Genomic DNA, 12,345 nt, shown 5'->3' on the forward strand with positions numbered 1-12,345 from the left:
TTATTGTCAGCTGACTGGTAAAGCTTTAGGCATGAAACACATTTTCTGAATTCATAATCCTTTCCCTCTTGTACTTTGTTCGTATGACATAAAAACAACATACAGTACATGTACTGGCTGCTCTGGACAGAAAAGCAATCTGAGTGACTACAGTATTCAGGGTCTGGTCAAAACACAAGACCTTGTCACCTCATTACAGGTCACACAGAAACAAAATGCAGCTACCCATGATAAGGGAATAAATGGTGATGGTCACACCTGAATTTGGACAGCTATCCATATAATGCTCCAGATGTTGAATTTGAATCTCTCCATAAGCCTTTACTTTGCATATTTTCTAAGACATCATATTTTCTAAGCACCTGCATCTTCTCAGACACTGAACATAGATGTTCATGATTCACAGATGCTGAACATAGACGTATTTCAGATGCTTTTGCTGTATTAATCCAAAAACCTCTAGCCAGATAGAGGAGGTAATAGAACAGGAGAGAAGAAAGAGAATATTTTGGAAAAACAAACCAAACAAATGAACAAAATGGTCCTACAGGTATAAAATCAGTGCTAGTGATGTCTTGCACATGTTCAAATTTGTTTGAGTTCCTAAACTGAACAGCCAAATGATTGCTGTTCTAAATAATCATGACCCCAGGACCCCAGGATGATGGTTGTATCCTGCCATGGTTGTACTATGTTTGTAAAACTCTAATCCAGCAGTTACTTACTACAGAGGAAAAAAAAAAAAAAAAAAAAAAAAGTAGGAAAAAAAATAATGCATATTCGGGTGTTAGAGTTTAGTTCTGTTCAGGACACTGGGAAAACTGGTAATTCTCCTGCTTCATAAGCTACTGCATAACACATCCTAGCAGCTTGTGGATTAAGATGATTTTCTATCATGATAAGCAAAAAGCCTAACAGTAAAAAGCTGTAAGTGAGAATATCAGCAGTTTTCTAGGTACATTGTGCTAATTGGAATGCTTTGCAGTTTTAGCAGGTTGCATAAAAACACAATTGGACTGAAGTCCAGGAAAGCCTCATTGGCAAGTGTACATTTAAACAACAAATGCCTCCAAAATCCAAGGAGGTCTGTATCATTACAAGCTAACAGCTTGGAATTCATTACTATTTTCTGGCTGGGACATATTCTAAACACCTCTAAATAAAATATATTAGAAACAATTTTAACTGAATAAAGCATACCCAGTTGCGTATTACAGACACCTCAATGAGCTGTTAACACCTTCAGCAAACTGCCTGCTACTGAAGTCTGTACTGGCTTTTAAAGGAAAAGTTAGGAGGGGGAGGGAGGGGTTGTCTCTCAAATATGTCATCTTTTTGATGATGCCTTTAGTGCAAAGCCTTAGTATCAACAGCTCTAAACTCAGCTTAGGTCAATATACCTAGTGTTATAGAATAAATACAGCTCCTAGCCATCCCAGAGAAAAAGATGTTGATCCTGAATGTCTTTTCCATTTGAGCCACAGAAGTGGAAGGAAGAGATGTCTTCAGTTCCCACTGGACCTCTACAGTCTCAGGTTCTTGGTGATACATCCGGGCAGGAAAAACAGAAGCCTCTGCCAGCAGAATCCTATCAGTGAGATCACAGTGAATCATTCCAATCACAAATCATTCCTGAATAAAGTAACTTCCTTTTAAACAGGAATTATCTAAAATTCATGTATTCCCTCTTCCTCTTTCTCAGAGCAGACTCTACTTTAGACAGACATTATCTCTACTTCAAATCAGATAAAACAAATAAAAATATCTCAAAAGAATCCTTTTGCTTACTTGTTCCTTACTCAGGGCCTGGTCTCCATCCCCTTCTATATGCTACAAAATACCATCCCCATGCCTGCAATCAGAATTTATGATAGAATTATGTGGGCTAATCAGAGAGGGAAAAAAAAAATAAAAAAAATAAAAAAATAAAATAAAATAAAATAAACCCCGCTGCAGAATTAAAAAAAAAAAAAAAAAGCTAAGAAAAAACAAATAACTGAATGGATACCAGGCTGAACAGAATGTCCCTAATCTGGTCTACTGAAGAAGAAAACCTTATGCCAATTAGTGAGGTGTTAGAAGTTTCTGCTGCAGCAGTAAGAGCACTTGGGCACAAGCCATAAGCAGCACTGAGGAACTGCCAAATATTTTAAATAATAAGTAGGTCTTGTTAGGCAACAGAAGGAGATGCAGGAGTTTGGTTTCACAGAATCACAGAATATCCCAGGTTGGAAGGGACCCATATGGATCATCGAGTCCAAATCCTATTTTCTCACAAAAAACCTCGACATTTGGAGCAAAATGAGTTGCTGTGTGCTTATGATAATGTCATAAGCAATGAAACAGTTTGGTTTGGCATATTTGGGGTTCAGAATTAGCAATCTACCACAGTGATCATGAAAGATGCCCCCTCTTACATAATAATCACCCACGAATGATGTCTCTGTGCCAGTTAACACTCAAGTTCTTCTCACCAAGCTGTATTTTTTTTCTTTGTTTTCTTTTTTTTTTTTTTTTTTTTTTTAAGACAAACACTGTGTTTTAGAGCACATCTCTGCAATACAATCAATTCTATTGCCACAGACCTGCTGATGGTTACCCACGTTAGGAGTCTTAAAATCTTGTCACTCTCACAGAGTGAAAGCAGGAGCGTGATCAAGCTGTTCCTGAAAAAAAATAATACTAATACACCTGCCATATGTGCTGAATGACACTCCAAATTATCTCATAAGTCTAACAGATGAGACATGTCTTTTATTATTCTCATTCAATATTTAGAGTGGGACATAGTAATGGCAAATAAACCATGTTATTCTTTACGTACAGCAAAATATTTTTTTTCTGAAAGTATACTTTTCCTGAGTATATTCCTCTAGAATAAAATTATTTCTGACCTTTGATGTGATAGATATTACTACTGAGTGTTTTCCCTTATTTCAAATAATTTTGTAGTAGTCAGATAAGGGGTGCTACTGTGCTAAGTAACTTCAGTGTTTAAACTGAATTTTAATTTCAATATTTAAATACAAAGCAAGATTGAAGGAAAATTAATACCATTGGCAGGATGGTAGATATGTCAATGGTAAAACAACAGATTAAGCTAATAGTTGTACTAAAACATGAATTTGGATGTTTGAAAAGAAGTCTTTCTCACTACCAAGATGAACTACAGAAATTTAAAAGTGTATCTCTTAGTTTAAAAGTGATAGCACTGACACCATTTCAGTGAACTTTCCTGTATGCAAATGGGATATGTTAATATCCCCATGTAACACAATTTGTTAACAAAATTCCAGTCTTTAATTGGCAACATATTGAATAAAATATTCGTATAATTATTTACAACCTTCCTACCTTCTTCATGTTGCAATGAAAGAGAATGCCTTTCTTGATACAAATCTAGCATTCAGGTTTATTTTAAAGCCAACATCTCTGAAATATTTGTCCCTTAAGAGGAAAAACAGTTTATTGTTGAGAACATTAGTTTCGTTATCTTTCTGTGTATGATTTTTATCTATGATACATATCTACATCTTCTCCAAATATTCAAATGACTTATAAACATTCACTACAACTAAACAAACGTATACTAGACTAATGACAATGAAACAAACTTCATACAAGTTAATTAAATGAACCATGAAAAAGTCCGGTTAAAGTCTGGCCAAAGTCTTGCCAAACAACTTATCTACTGTATTTCCTTAAAATTATTGATTCAGGTCTCATAATCAGGTCTTTTTTTTTCCAGACTGGTGTGACAAAATAAAATGAACTATACCAGACTAGACTGATGCATAAGAAGCTATATATTACAGTAATATATTTTCAATAGCTAGAAAGCACACCCAGGGCCCTGTGTGTACATTTCATTGGTCAATCATTCTCACACAATTACAAAAACAAAACCCTAACTTTACAACCTCTGAACACTTGCTACACTACAAAGTGGTATACATGACTGACAGATTGACCTAAGGTTTGTTCAGAGTCTCTCTTTGTATAGGAACCACATGGATGGATCTCTGAAGAGATATGAAATATTTTGGAATATTAAATATACAAAAAAAAAAAAAAAAAAAAAAAAGAGCTGTATTGAAAAAACATTAATGATTTGAGAATATGTTTGTCTGAGCATTAAAAACATTTTGGTAAAGTAAGGAATAGGATGACACCTATTTATCTGAATTCAAAAGACACCATTTATTGTATTAGCTAAGCAGCAACTTCAAATGAGCTTTGAAATGAACAAAAAACAAACAAACAAACAAACAAACAAACAAAACAGGTAACATTTTAGTAAGCATTAGTGCTTTTAACTGTACTACATTTTTTTGGTAGCACTGAATAGGTTCTAAAATTTATGTACTTGGGGACCTTCTATCTCTCGCTTAATAACTTATTTCTGTGATATGAAGTTATTACAAATAGATTATCAAAATAAAAATAAATGTACTTTGAAAATCCAACAGCAAGAAGATACACATCAGATTATAAACAATCATAAATTCTCTTTAAATTGTCAGATTTTTTTTGTTAATAAATATCTTTATTATGTTTTTTAGGCAAGTTTTATTCAGCTATATATTCCTACTGTGTTATTCATTTTAATTCTTATGGCCTTGTTTGTAAAAACAAATGATATATAGAATTATTTATAAAAACATATCAGGGAGTTTTTATATAAATAAATTCATCTACAATTATATTAAAATAAATATTTGTGTTCAAAGACAATTGACTATTTTTCTATGGGAAGTTAATTTCTATGGGAATTAAAGCATGCTCTTGAGAAAAGTCAACTTTTTATGGAGAAAAACACAACAGCAGTATTTGGATAGGCTGCCAAATCTATGCTATATTTAGAATGGAGCAAAATGAACAAATCCAGCATCCAACACACACGTGGTTTTCTTACATTTAGTCCCAATTTCTATGTAACATATATCAGATTATAGATAACATGTATAGCAACTCCTCTAGAAAGAGTAGCCCAGATGAAAAATGAAGTACATCACTGTATATACATAATTTGGGTAATTTGATTTTAAAACTTTTTTAAAGCAAAGTTTTGCTTGTAGACCTCACACAATATATGTACATCATTGGTGGCCAAATAAATATGAATTAGTGGGAGTAGCCAGGCTTTTGGAATTGAGATCGTATCTCTCTTACTCACTGAAGTAGTTTACTGCAAGTACACAGTACTATGAAAACAACTGACTTTTTTTTTTTTTTTTTTTTTTTTCTGTGGGCCCATTCACTGCAATTTAAATGCAGGTTTACTAGTTACATAAATATCCCAATGAAATTGCAGTAGACTTTTTTTTTTTTTTTTTTTTTTTTTTTCCCCAGTTCCTCACTTCCTAAATCTCTCCCAGGAAACAGCAAGAAGGAAAAGGCAGAAGAGACGTATAAAGAATTTAGCAGGTTCCTTCTTGTAAGAGTAATAACATGGTTTAAATGATCATATTCCAAAAAGTGGCATTCACAGTGTACTGTGAAAACTGAAGATAGCACTGCATAAAGAAATCAATATTTTTATGAAACCAACCGTGTTACCACAGACTCTGATAGTCAAGCAGAGTTATTTTCAGTATCAAGGGGTTTTCATGCACATCGAGACCTTCACCGACACAATGATAACCTTGCTCTCTTCAGGTTAGAATTATAGAACAGCTTGGGTTGGAAGGGGCATTATTTCTCTCTAGCTACATGTCATGATGCCAATGTTTTTAGGATCTTTTACAGATGTTTTAAGTGTTTTCAGTTTACAGATCGTTAATGATTTTCCAGTAAAGGTATGGCCTCCTCCACACAGGATGTTAGTCTACTGAAAATAGGGTGCCAAGACTACCTGAGACTGTTTAAGCAGCTTCATGTCTTTGCTTTTTCCTGCTTCTGCACTACACCCCCGCATTTTGTCACTACCAATACTTGTGTAAGTTGAACAGGATCAAAGAAACCAAGCTGGCTTAAAAATAAAGAAACAAAAAAATAATAATAAAAAATAAAATCAGGGAGAGAGAAGGTACTAGGAAAGGTTATTTTCCAGGAGGATTAACTTCAGAGTTCACCTTCCAGCTGCACAAACAGCTCCGCTAGCTGATGGCAGAGAAGGGTCAGGGATTGCGGTTGGGACCAGGTGGGCAGAGGCTGCCAAACCAGCCAAGGCTGCCAGCAGAGAAGCTGTGGTACCTTTGGAGACTTCCCAGTAGTAGCTCACTGAATTTGACAGGACAATATGTGTGTGATTTTCAGTCTTTGATACATAACATGCCTGGTAATTACTAAGTGGGAGAACAACACTCGGTTCACACAGCCCCAGACTGCATGGACTCCTGGAGGGAACAGGGCAGTAAAACTCTGTTTCTGATCAAAAAAGAAACACTCTGAGCACAAACTGATGGCAATCTCATCATTCAGAAAGAGCTGTTTTTACAGTCGTTCTTTAAAAAGGACCATACTTAAAAAATGATACAAATATATATATAAATACTACTGGTAAAAATAGAGCCATGCAACATTACTAACATCCAGTTATTGAATGTCACTGACATTCCTCCTTCCTCAACCACTCTCTAGTGCAGGCCTCCCTGAAAAAATAAATAAATAAATAAATAAATAAATAAATAAATAATTGTAACATCTGTACACACAGCCTAAGTATTCCTAGAGTTACAGTACCTGTGACTTTTAAGAAGTCACCGGCTTCATTCTGTTAGCCAACATTTTGTTGTTATGTAGATCTATGTATTTACTTCTCTTGTTCTGGAAAAAAGAGTCACTTCATTCTAGCAACTCTTGAGAGGTCTGCATGAATTCAAAAAGACAGTGAATTCTTAATTAAACAGCAGGTGTATGCTCAGTATGATATTTGTATCATCAGTCTGATAATACTGAAAAACTCTTAGGAATGTAACTCCAAATGAGTATAAAAAAATTGATACTATCTCAAAGAATCTTCATTTCCTATTTAGTTTAGAAAGGATTGTTAGTTCACTGATGTAACAGCATCTTATTAGTCCATCTTAAGCCAGTGGTCTGTCTGTCTCAGAACTGAACATTTTAATTCTTTTAATGTTTGCACTACCCTAACATAATACAAGAAAAATAGAAAACACGGTGTATGGCAAAAAGGCATGAAAAAGTGAACTAAGTGCACTCTGAAGAGCTTCAGCCCTAAGAAATATCAGTCCTAGTAATATCAAGAAGTTACAACTAGTCTATACATCTCATAATGTATCACTCTTCAGTCAATGTAAGACATCAGTTTTCTTTCAGCAAATGGATTTATTGACATAACTGATTATAACCGTATACAGCATCTATGCATCTCCCATTGGAAGAATATCCAGTGATAATGTTAGTGTGACACACAGCTTTACTCAGTAATTCCCATTACATTTCTAACAACAAACAGTGGTGTAATTCCATAGATTGTCACAAATGGCCAAAAGCACCCAGGTGTCCAAAAGAACAGAAATGTAAGATTCTTACAGAAAAATAACACCTGATTCTGGATTCCTTAAGTTGAATGAAATTTAAACACTGTATCTATGAATTTTAATCTACACACTGGCAATTGAGTTTGGCCCTTGATATTCATGAAAACTGCTGCCTGTCAAAAATGAAAACCCAAAGGGTTTTTTTGCTACTGACTCAAGAATTAAGACTTAACTCAGAAATATCTCCATTTAAAAGGCAAAGATTAAGGCAAACTATTCCTACTCCCTCTCCGCTCCTCCTGATTGAATAAAAATCCCTCAGAACTTTAAAGTTTTGTCCTCTCTATTCAGTCACTGAACTCCAATTGAAGGGAACAGTTACTATGGTGTCTTTTGTAAATACTTGTAAATCTCAAAGGAAAAAAAAAAAGAAAAAGAAAAAAAAAAAAGAAAGAAAATAAAAGAAAAATAAAACTCAAAATCATCTACTTGCAATTATGGTAATAAACAACTTGTAGTCACGAACATCTCATGTCAGCAATGAATGCATGATATTGAGATGAATGTCTCCATAGTCCACTAATCACTCCCTTCAAGCCATTCAGTTGCACAAGAGTTCATCTGAGGTTGCACATTAAATTCAAAGGAGCACAAGTAGTATCAATGGTCTCAACAATTTACCAAACTCCACCTAAAACATTTGCATTTAAAGTGTAACCACAGTTTGGACCTTTCTTAATTAGCCCATTTCTAGACCACACAGAGAGAATTATTTATGTAAACTAAACCACCATATTTAATAGTAACAGAACCACATTCTGTAAATATTTAGAAAAGTAAAAGTCCAAGAAAGTACAGAGCAATTGATCATAAAATGATTAGCATTGCTCAAAAAGAAAGGCAAAAGTCCAATTAAAACAAAACAACAACAACAAAAAAAAACAACACACAACTCAAACATCATATACTACTGCATGAGGGTTTAACTTTAGCACTACTCACTCAGCTACACAAACCACAGAATCTAGATTAAGATACAAAAATGTTTTATTTCACAGTGAGGTACATAAAGCTTCTAACTTTAGTAGGCTAAGGCTAAGAGAAAATTGCCTTTTAGGATAAAAACAGTTTCACATTTCTGAAATATCCTCACCTATTACTGTATGTGAAGAAAGGCACCAATATTATTTAACCATCAACAGTTTACTTTATCCACTCATTTAGAAATGAAGATGGATTATTTGAGGGTCAGTGATCTACTGACCATCATGGACCCAGAGAACTAAAGCACACATTCATGTGTACAAGTACCAAGCAGTATTTATTCAAAAACAATCGAAAAAATAGCTCATTTGTAAACATATTACAAAACTCTGTTAGTTTTTCCTAGTGGTGTCAGCAATATATTCCTGTAAAACTAACCAGCTGCATTATTGTTTCCCGTTTACAAAAAAGTACGAAAACACACTCGCGCACATTAAATTGCCTCACATTCGATTTAAAATGGCACAGCATTCAAACCGTCCAGCACAAAACATACATTTCCATCATCCCTCTGACTGACTTCCAGCTTACACAGTTCACGAGTAGCAATGTTAAAAGACACTTAGTCCACATTTTTTATTAGGTGCCTTGAAAACGTCAGTTCAGACCACCCTTGCGTGGGGGCCAGGCTGCTCATTGTTAACTGCCATCCCAATTGCAGTCTGGAAAAACCACCTGTAAAAGATGACACTTAGACGTATGGCTCTGAGTTGGCACAAGGGCGGCACCAGCTGCTGTTCGCAGCAGCTCCCGATGGTTTGCCCTCCTCACCAAAGAACAGTTACACTCATGGTCAGGGCTTTTGTTTGGGTTAGTGACGATTTTTGAGGAAATGGAGACCTCTGAGGCAACCGAGGAAGCACGTCTCACAGTTGGCCCCTGTCCCTGCCTGCGGTAAGGGCCAGGTGGTGGCTGAAGGCAGCAGAAGCACCAGAGTTCTCCCTCTTGCAGGCCGCGACCTGCGGGACCCGCACCATCCCCTCACGAACCAACTATTGCCTTGCCATGCTGCATACAGCTCCCAGCAAGTTTTGCCACATGGCAGCGCCCAACTGCTGCCCTCCTCCCTCACGGGGCATGCCGGGAGCTGTAGTTGGGCGGGCTCAGTCTGCGAAGCGCTGCAGCAGGTGGTCATCGCCGTGCCGGGTGCCGCCGCTGCTGTCCATGAAGCGCTCGCAGGGGAACTCGATGAGGTCGGCCTCGCTAAGGGCACAGGCAGCACCGCGGGGCGGCCGGTGAGACTGGAAGCCCGAGAAGTCAGCAGAGACACCCGTGCCCATGGAGCGGAGTGGCCGGCGAGTGGAGTAGAGCTGCCGGACATGGACGGGGGCTGCCTTCCGCCGCCTCCGCCCCAGCACCTTCTTCCGCAGCAGGCGGGAGGCCCAGGCTGCCAGAGCCGCAAAGAGCAGCAGCGCATTCACCGCCAGCAGCACCAGTGTCAGCAGCTGCTGGTCGGGGCCACGGGGACCACCCGATGCTGCACTGCCCTCGGGCAGGGTGACCAGCCCTGCGCAGTGGTCCCGTGGCGCCACCGGGCACACGCGGCCACCAAGGATGCCCTCGACACAGACGAGGTAGGGGGTGTCTGGGTGGAGCTCCCGCAGGGTGGCAGCTGGCTCCCCGCGCTCCGGCAGGTAGACGAAGCGCTGGAACTTGACAGCGGCACCAAAACGATCAAAGAGCAGGCGGAACCGCGCCGGGCCCAGCAGGCGGGGGCTGCGGTGTGGCCGCACAGCCCAGCGCACCGTCACTGAGCTGGAGCCCACCGCCTCCACCGACAGGTTGCAGAGGAATAGCTTGTTGAAGTCGCATGGGTCGGACACCAGTGGTGGGCTCCCGGCAGACGACGCAGAGCGGGGCTTGCCGGCACGACGGGGCCAGGCTGCGCTGGGCAGCGCCGGCCTGGAGGCTGCTGGGCGGGCAGGCAGCGGTGGCGTGGGGCTTGGTGCAGCTGTCGCACCTATTGGCACCGCCACCTTGCCCTCAGGGGCACCCAGCAAGCGGGCAGTGGAGGCAGACGGCGGTGCCCCTGGGGGACCGTGGGGTAGCACCATGCCACTGCTGTTGCTGCCAAGTCCCTCAGCGGCTGCAGGGGGGGATGCAGAGGAGGGGTAGGCACCATCAAGGCAGGGGCTGCCATCAGGCGGCAGCAGCAGCTGGGCGTCCTGCAGGTAGTCGAGGTACTTGCCGGCCAGGGTGGGTGGCTGGCTGCACTGCACGAAGACGGTGAGCAGGCGGCCCTGGGAGTGCCAGGCCCCCAGCCAGTGCTTGAGGCCACGGAGGCGGCAGTCGCAGCTCCAGGCGTTCCCCTCCAGCTCCAGGCGGTAGAGAGCTGGGCTGGAGGCAAAGATGTCTCCGGGAAGGGTGGCCAGCGCGTTGTCTCGGAGGCTGAGCTCCCGCAAGTGGCCAAGGGGGCCAAAAGTGGCTGGGTGCAGGGCAGTCAGCGCGTTGCGGCTCAGATCCAGTGCCTCTAGGCTGCTCAGCGGCTCTAGGAGGGCAGCGGGCAGGTGGCTCAGCAGGTTTCCCTCCAGGCGCAGCTCCTTCAGCGAGCCCAGCCCCGTAAAGGCATCTGGTGCCAGGTGAGACAGTCGGTTGCCACTGAGCGAGAGCTTTGCCAAGCTGGGCAGGTGCTGGAAGAGTCCCCCCGTCAGCTGCTGCAGGCTGTTGCTGGCCAGCAGCAGGGTGTGGAGGGAGCGCAGCGGTCCGAAGATGTCCGGGTGGCGAAGGGAACTCTGCTTGTTCCCAGACAGGTCAAGGAAGCGCAGCTTGGCCAGGCCAGTGAACGCACCGCGGCTCAGCCAGCGAATGCGGTTGGACTCCAGGTGCAGGTAGAGTAAGTTCGGCAGCCCCGAGAAAGTGGAGTCGCCCAGCGAGCCCAGCTCATTGCCGTCCAGGCGCAGCTTGACGAGGCTGCCGAGGCCGGAGAAGGAGGCAGCGCTGAGGCGGCCGATCTCGTTGGCGTTCACGTAGAGGATGCGCAGCTTGGCCAGGGCGCTGAGGGTGCCGGGGGCCAGCGCCGGCAGCAGGTTGTTGCCCAGGTAGAGCTCCTCCAGCCGCCCCAGGCGCTCAAAGGCCTTGGGGTGCAGCGAGCGGATCCGGTTGTACTGCAGGTCCAGGCGCTGGAGCCCTGCCAGGCGGTGGAAGTCGAAGGCGGAGATGTTGGCGATGAAGTTGCCCCCGAGGCTGTAGGTGAGGATATCCTGGGGCTCGGCAGCCTTGGGCACGGAGCGCAGGCCCCGGTTGGTGCAGAGGAGGTGCTGGTGCTGCTGGCAGTCGCATGGCTCGGGGCAGATGGGCTCGGCCGCGGGCAGCAGCAGGAGGAAGAGGGGGACGGAGCCCCACAGCACCCGCCGCAGCACCATCAGGCGGACCCGGCGCGGCGCCCCCATCCCGGGACGAGCCGTGGGCAGCTTCCCCCAGCGGCTCTGGCTCTCTCCGGCATCCCACCGCTCCTGGGCGGCTGCTAATCGGCCCCTCCTCGGCTCCGCGCCGGGCCGAGCTCCCCGCCGGGCAGGCAGGCGCCGGGGCGGCCGCGGCTCGCCGTGCCCGGCACCATGGGCTCCCGTCGCCCGAGCCGGCCGGGGGCAAGGGGCGGCGGGGAGGGCTGCAGGCTGCCTGGAGGAGCGGAGAGGAGCCGAGGAGAGGCTGCCCGCTGCTCCGCCGGCTCTCCCGGGGGGCGGAGAGGGCGGGCGGAGCGCGGTGGCTGCAGGGGGGGAGAGGCGGGCGGAGCGGGGAGCTGGAGAAAGACGAGCTCCGAAAGTCGCCGAGAAAACTCAGCGGAAATTCGTACTTCCCACACTGCGTGCCCTGGGGGAGCGGGGGATCGGATGGAGCGGGGGAGAGGGAGGACGGCGCG

At 43.3% G+C, this 12,345-nt stretch overlaps 1 protein-coding gene across 1 annotated transcript; it reads right to left on the minus strand.

The window, feature by feature from the left end:
- Positions 1-8,474: 8,474 nt before the first annotated feature.
- TRIL (TLR4 interactor with leucine rich repeats) lies at positions 8,475-12,140 on the minus strand. The gene has a single exon (XM_032183112.1). The coding sequence runs from the start codon at positions 11,876-11,878 to the stop codon at positions 9,593-9,595; it is 2,286 nt and encodes a 761-aa protein (XP_032039003.1). The 5' UTR covers positions 11,879-12,140; the 3' UTR covers positions 8,475-9,592.
- Positions 12,141-12,345: the final 205 nt, after the last annotated feature.

This window comes from Aythya fuligula, chromosome 2 (assembly GCF_009819795.1).
Source record: "Aythya fuligula isolate bAytFul2 chromosome 2, bAytFul2.pri, whole genome shotgun sequence".
Lineage (NCBI taxonomy): Eukaryota > Metazoa > Chordata > Aves > Anseriformes > Anatidae > Aythya > Aythya fuligula.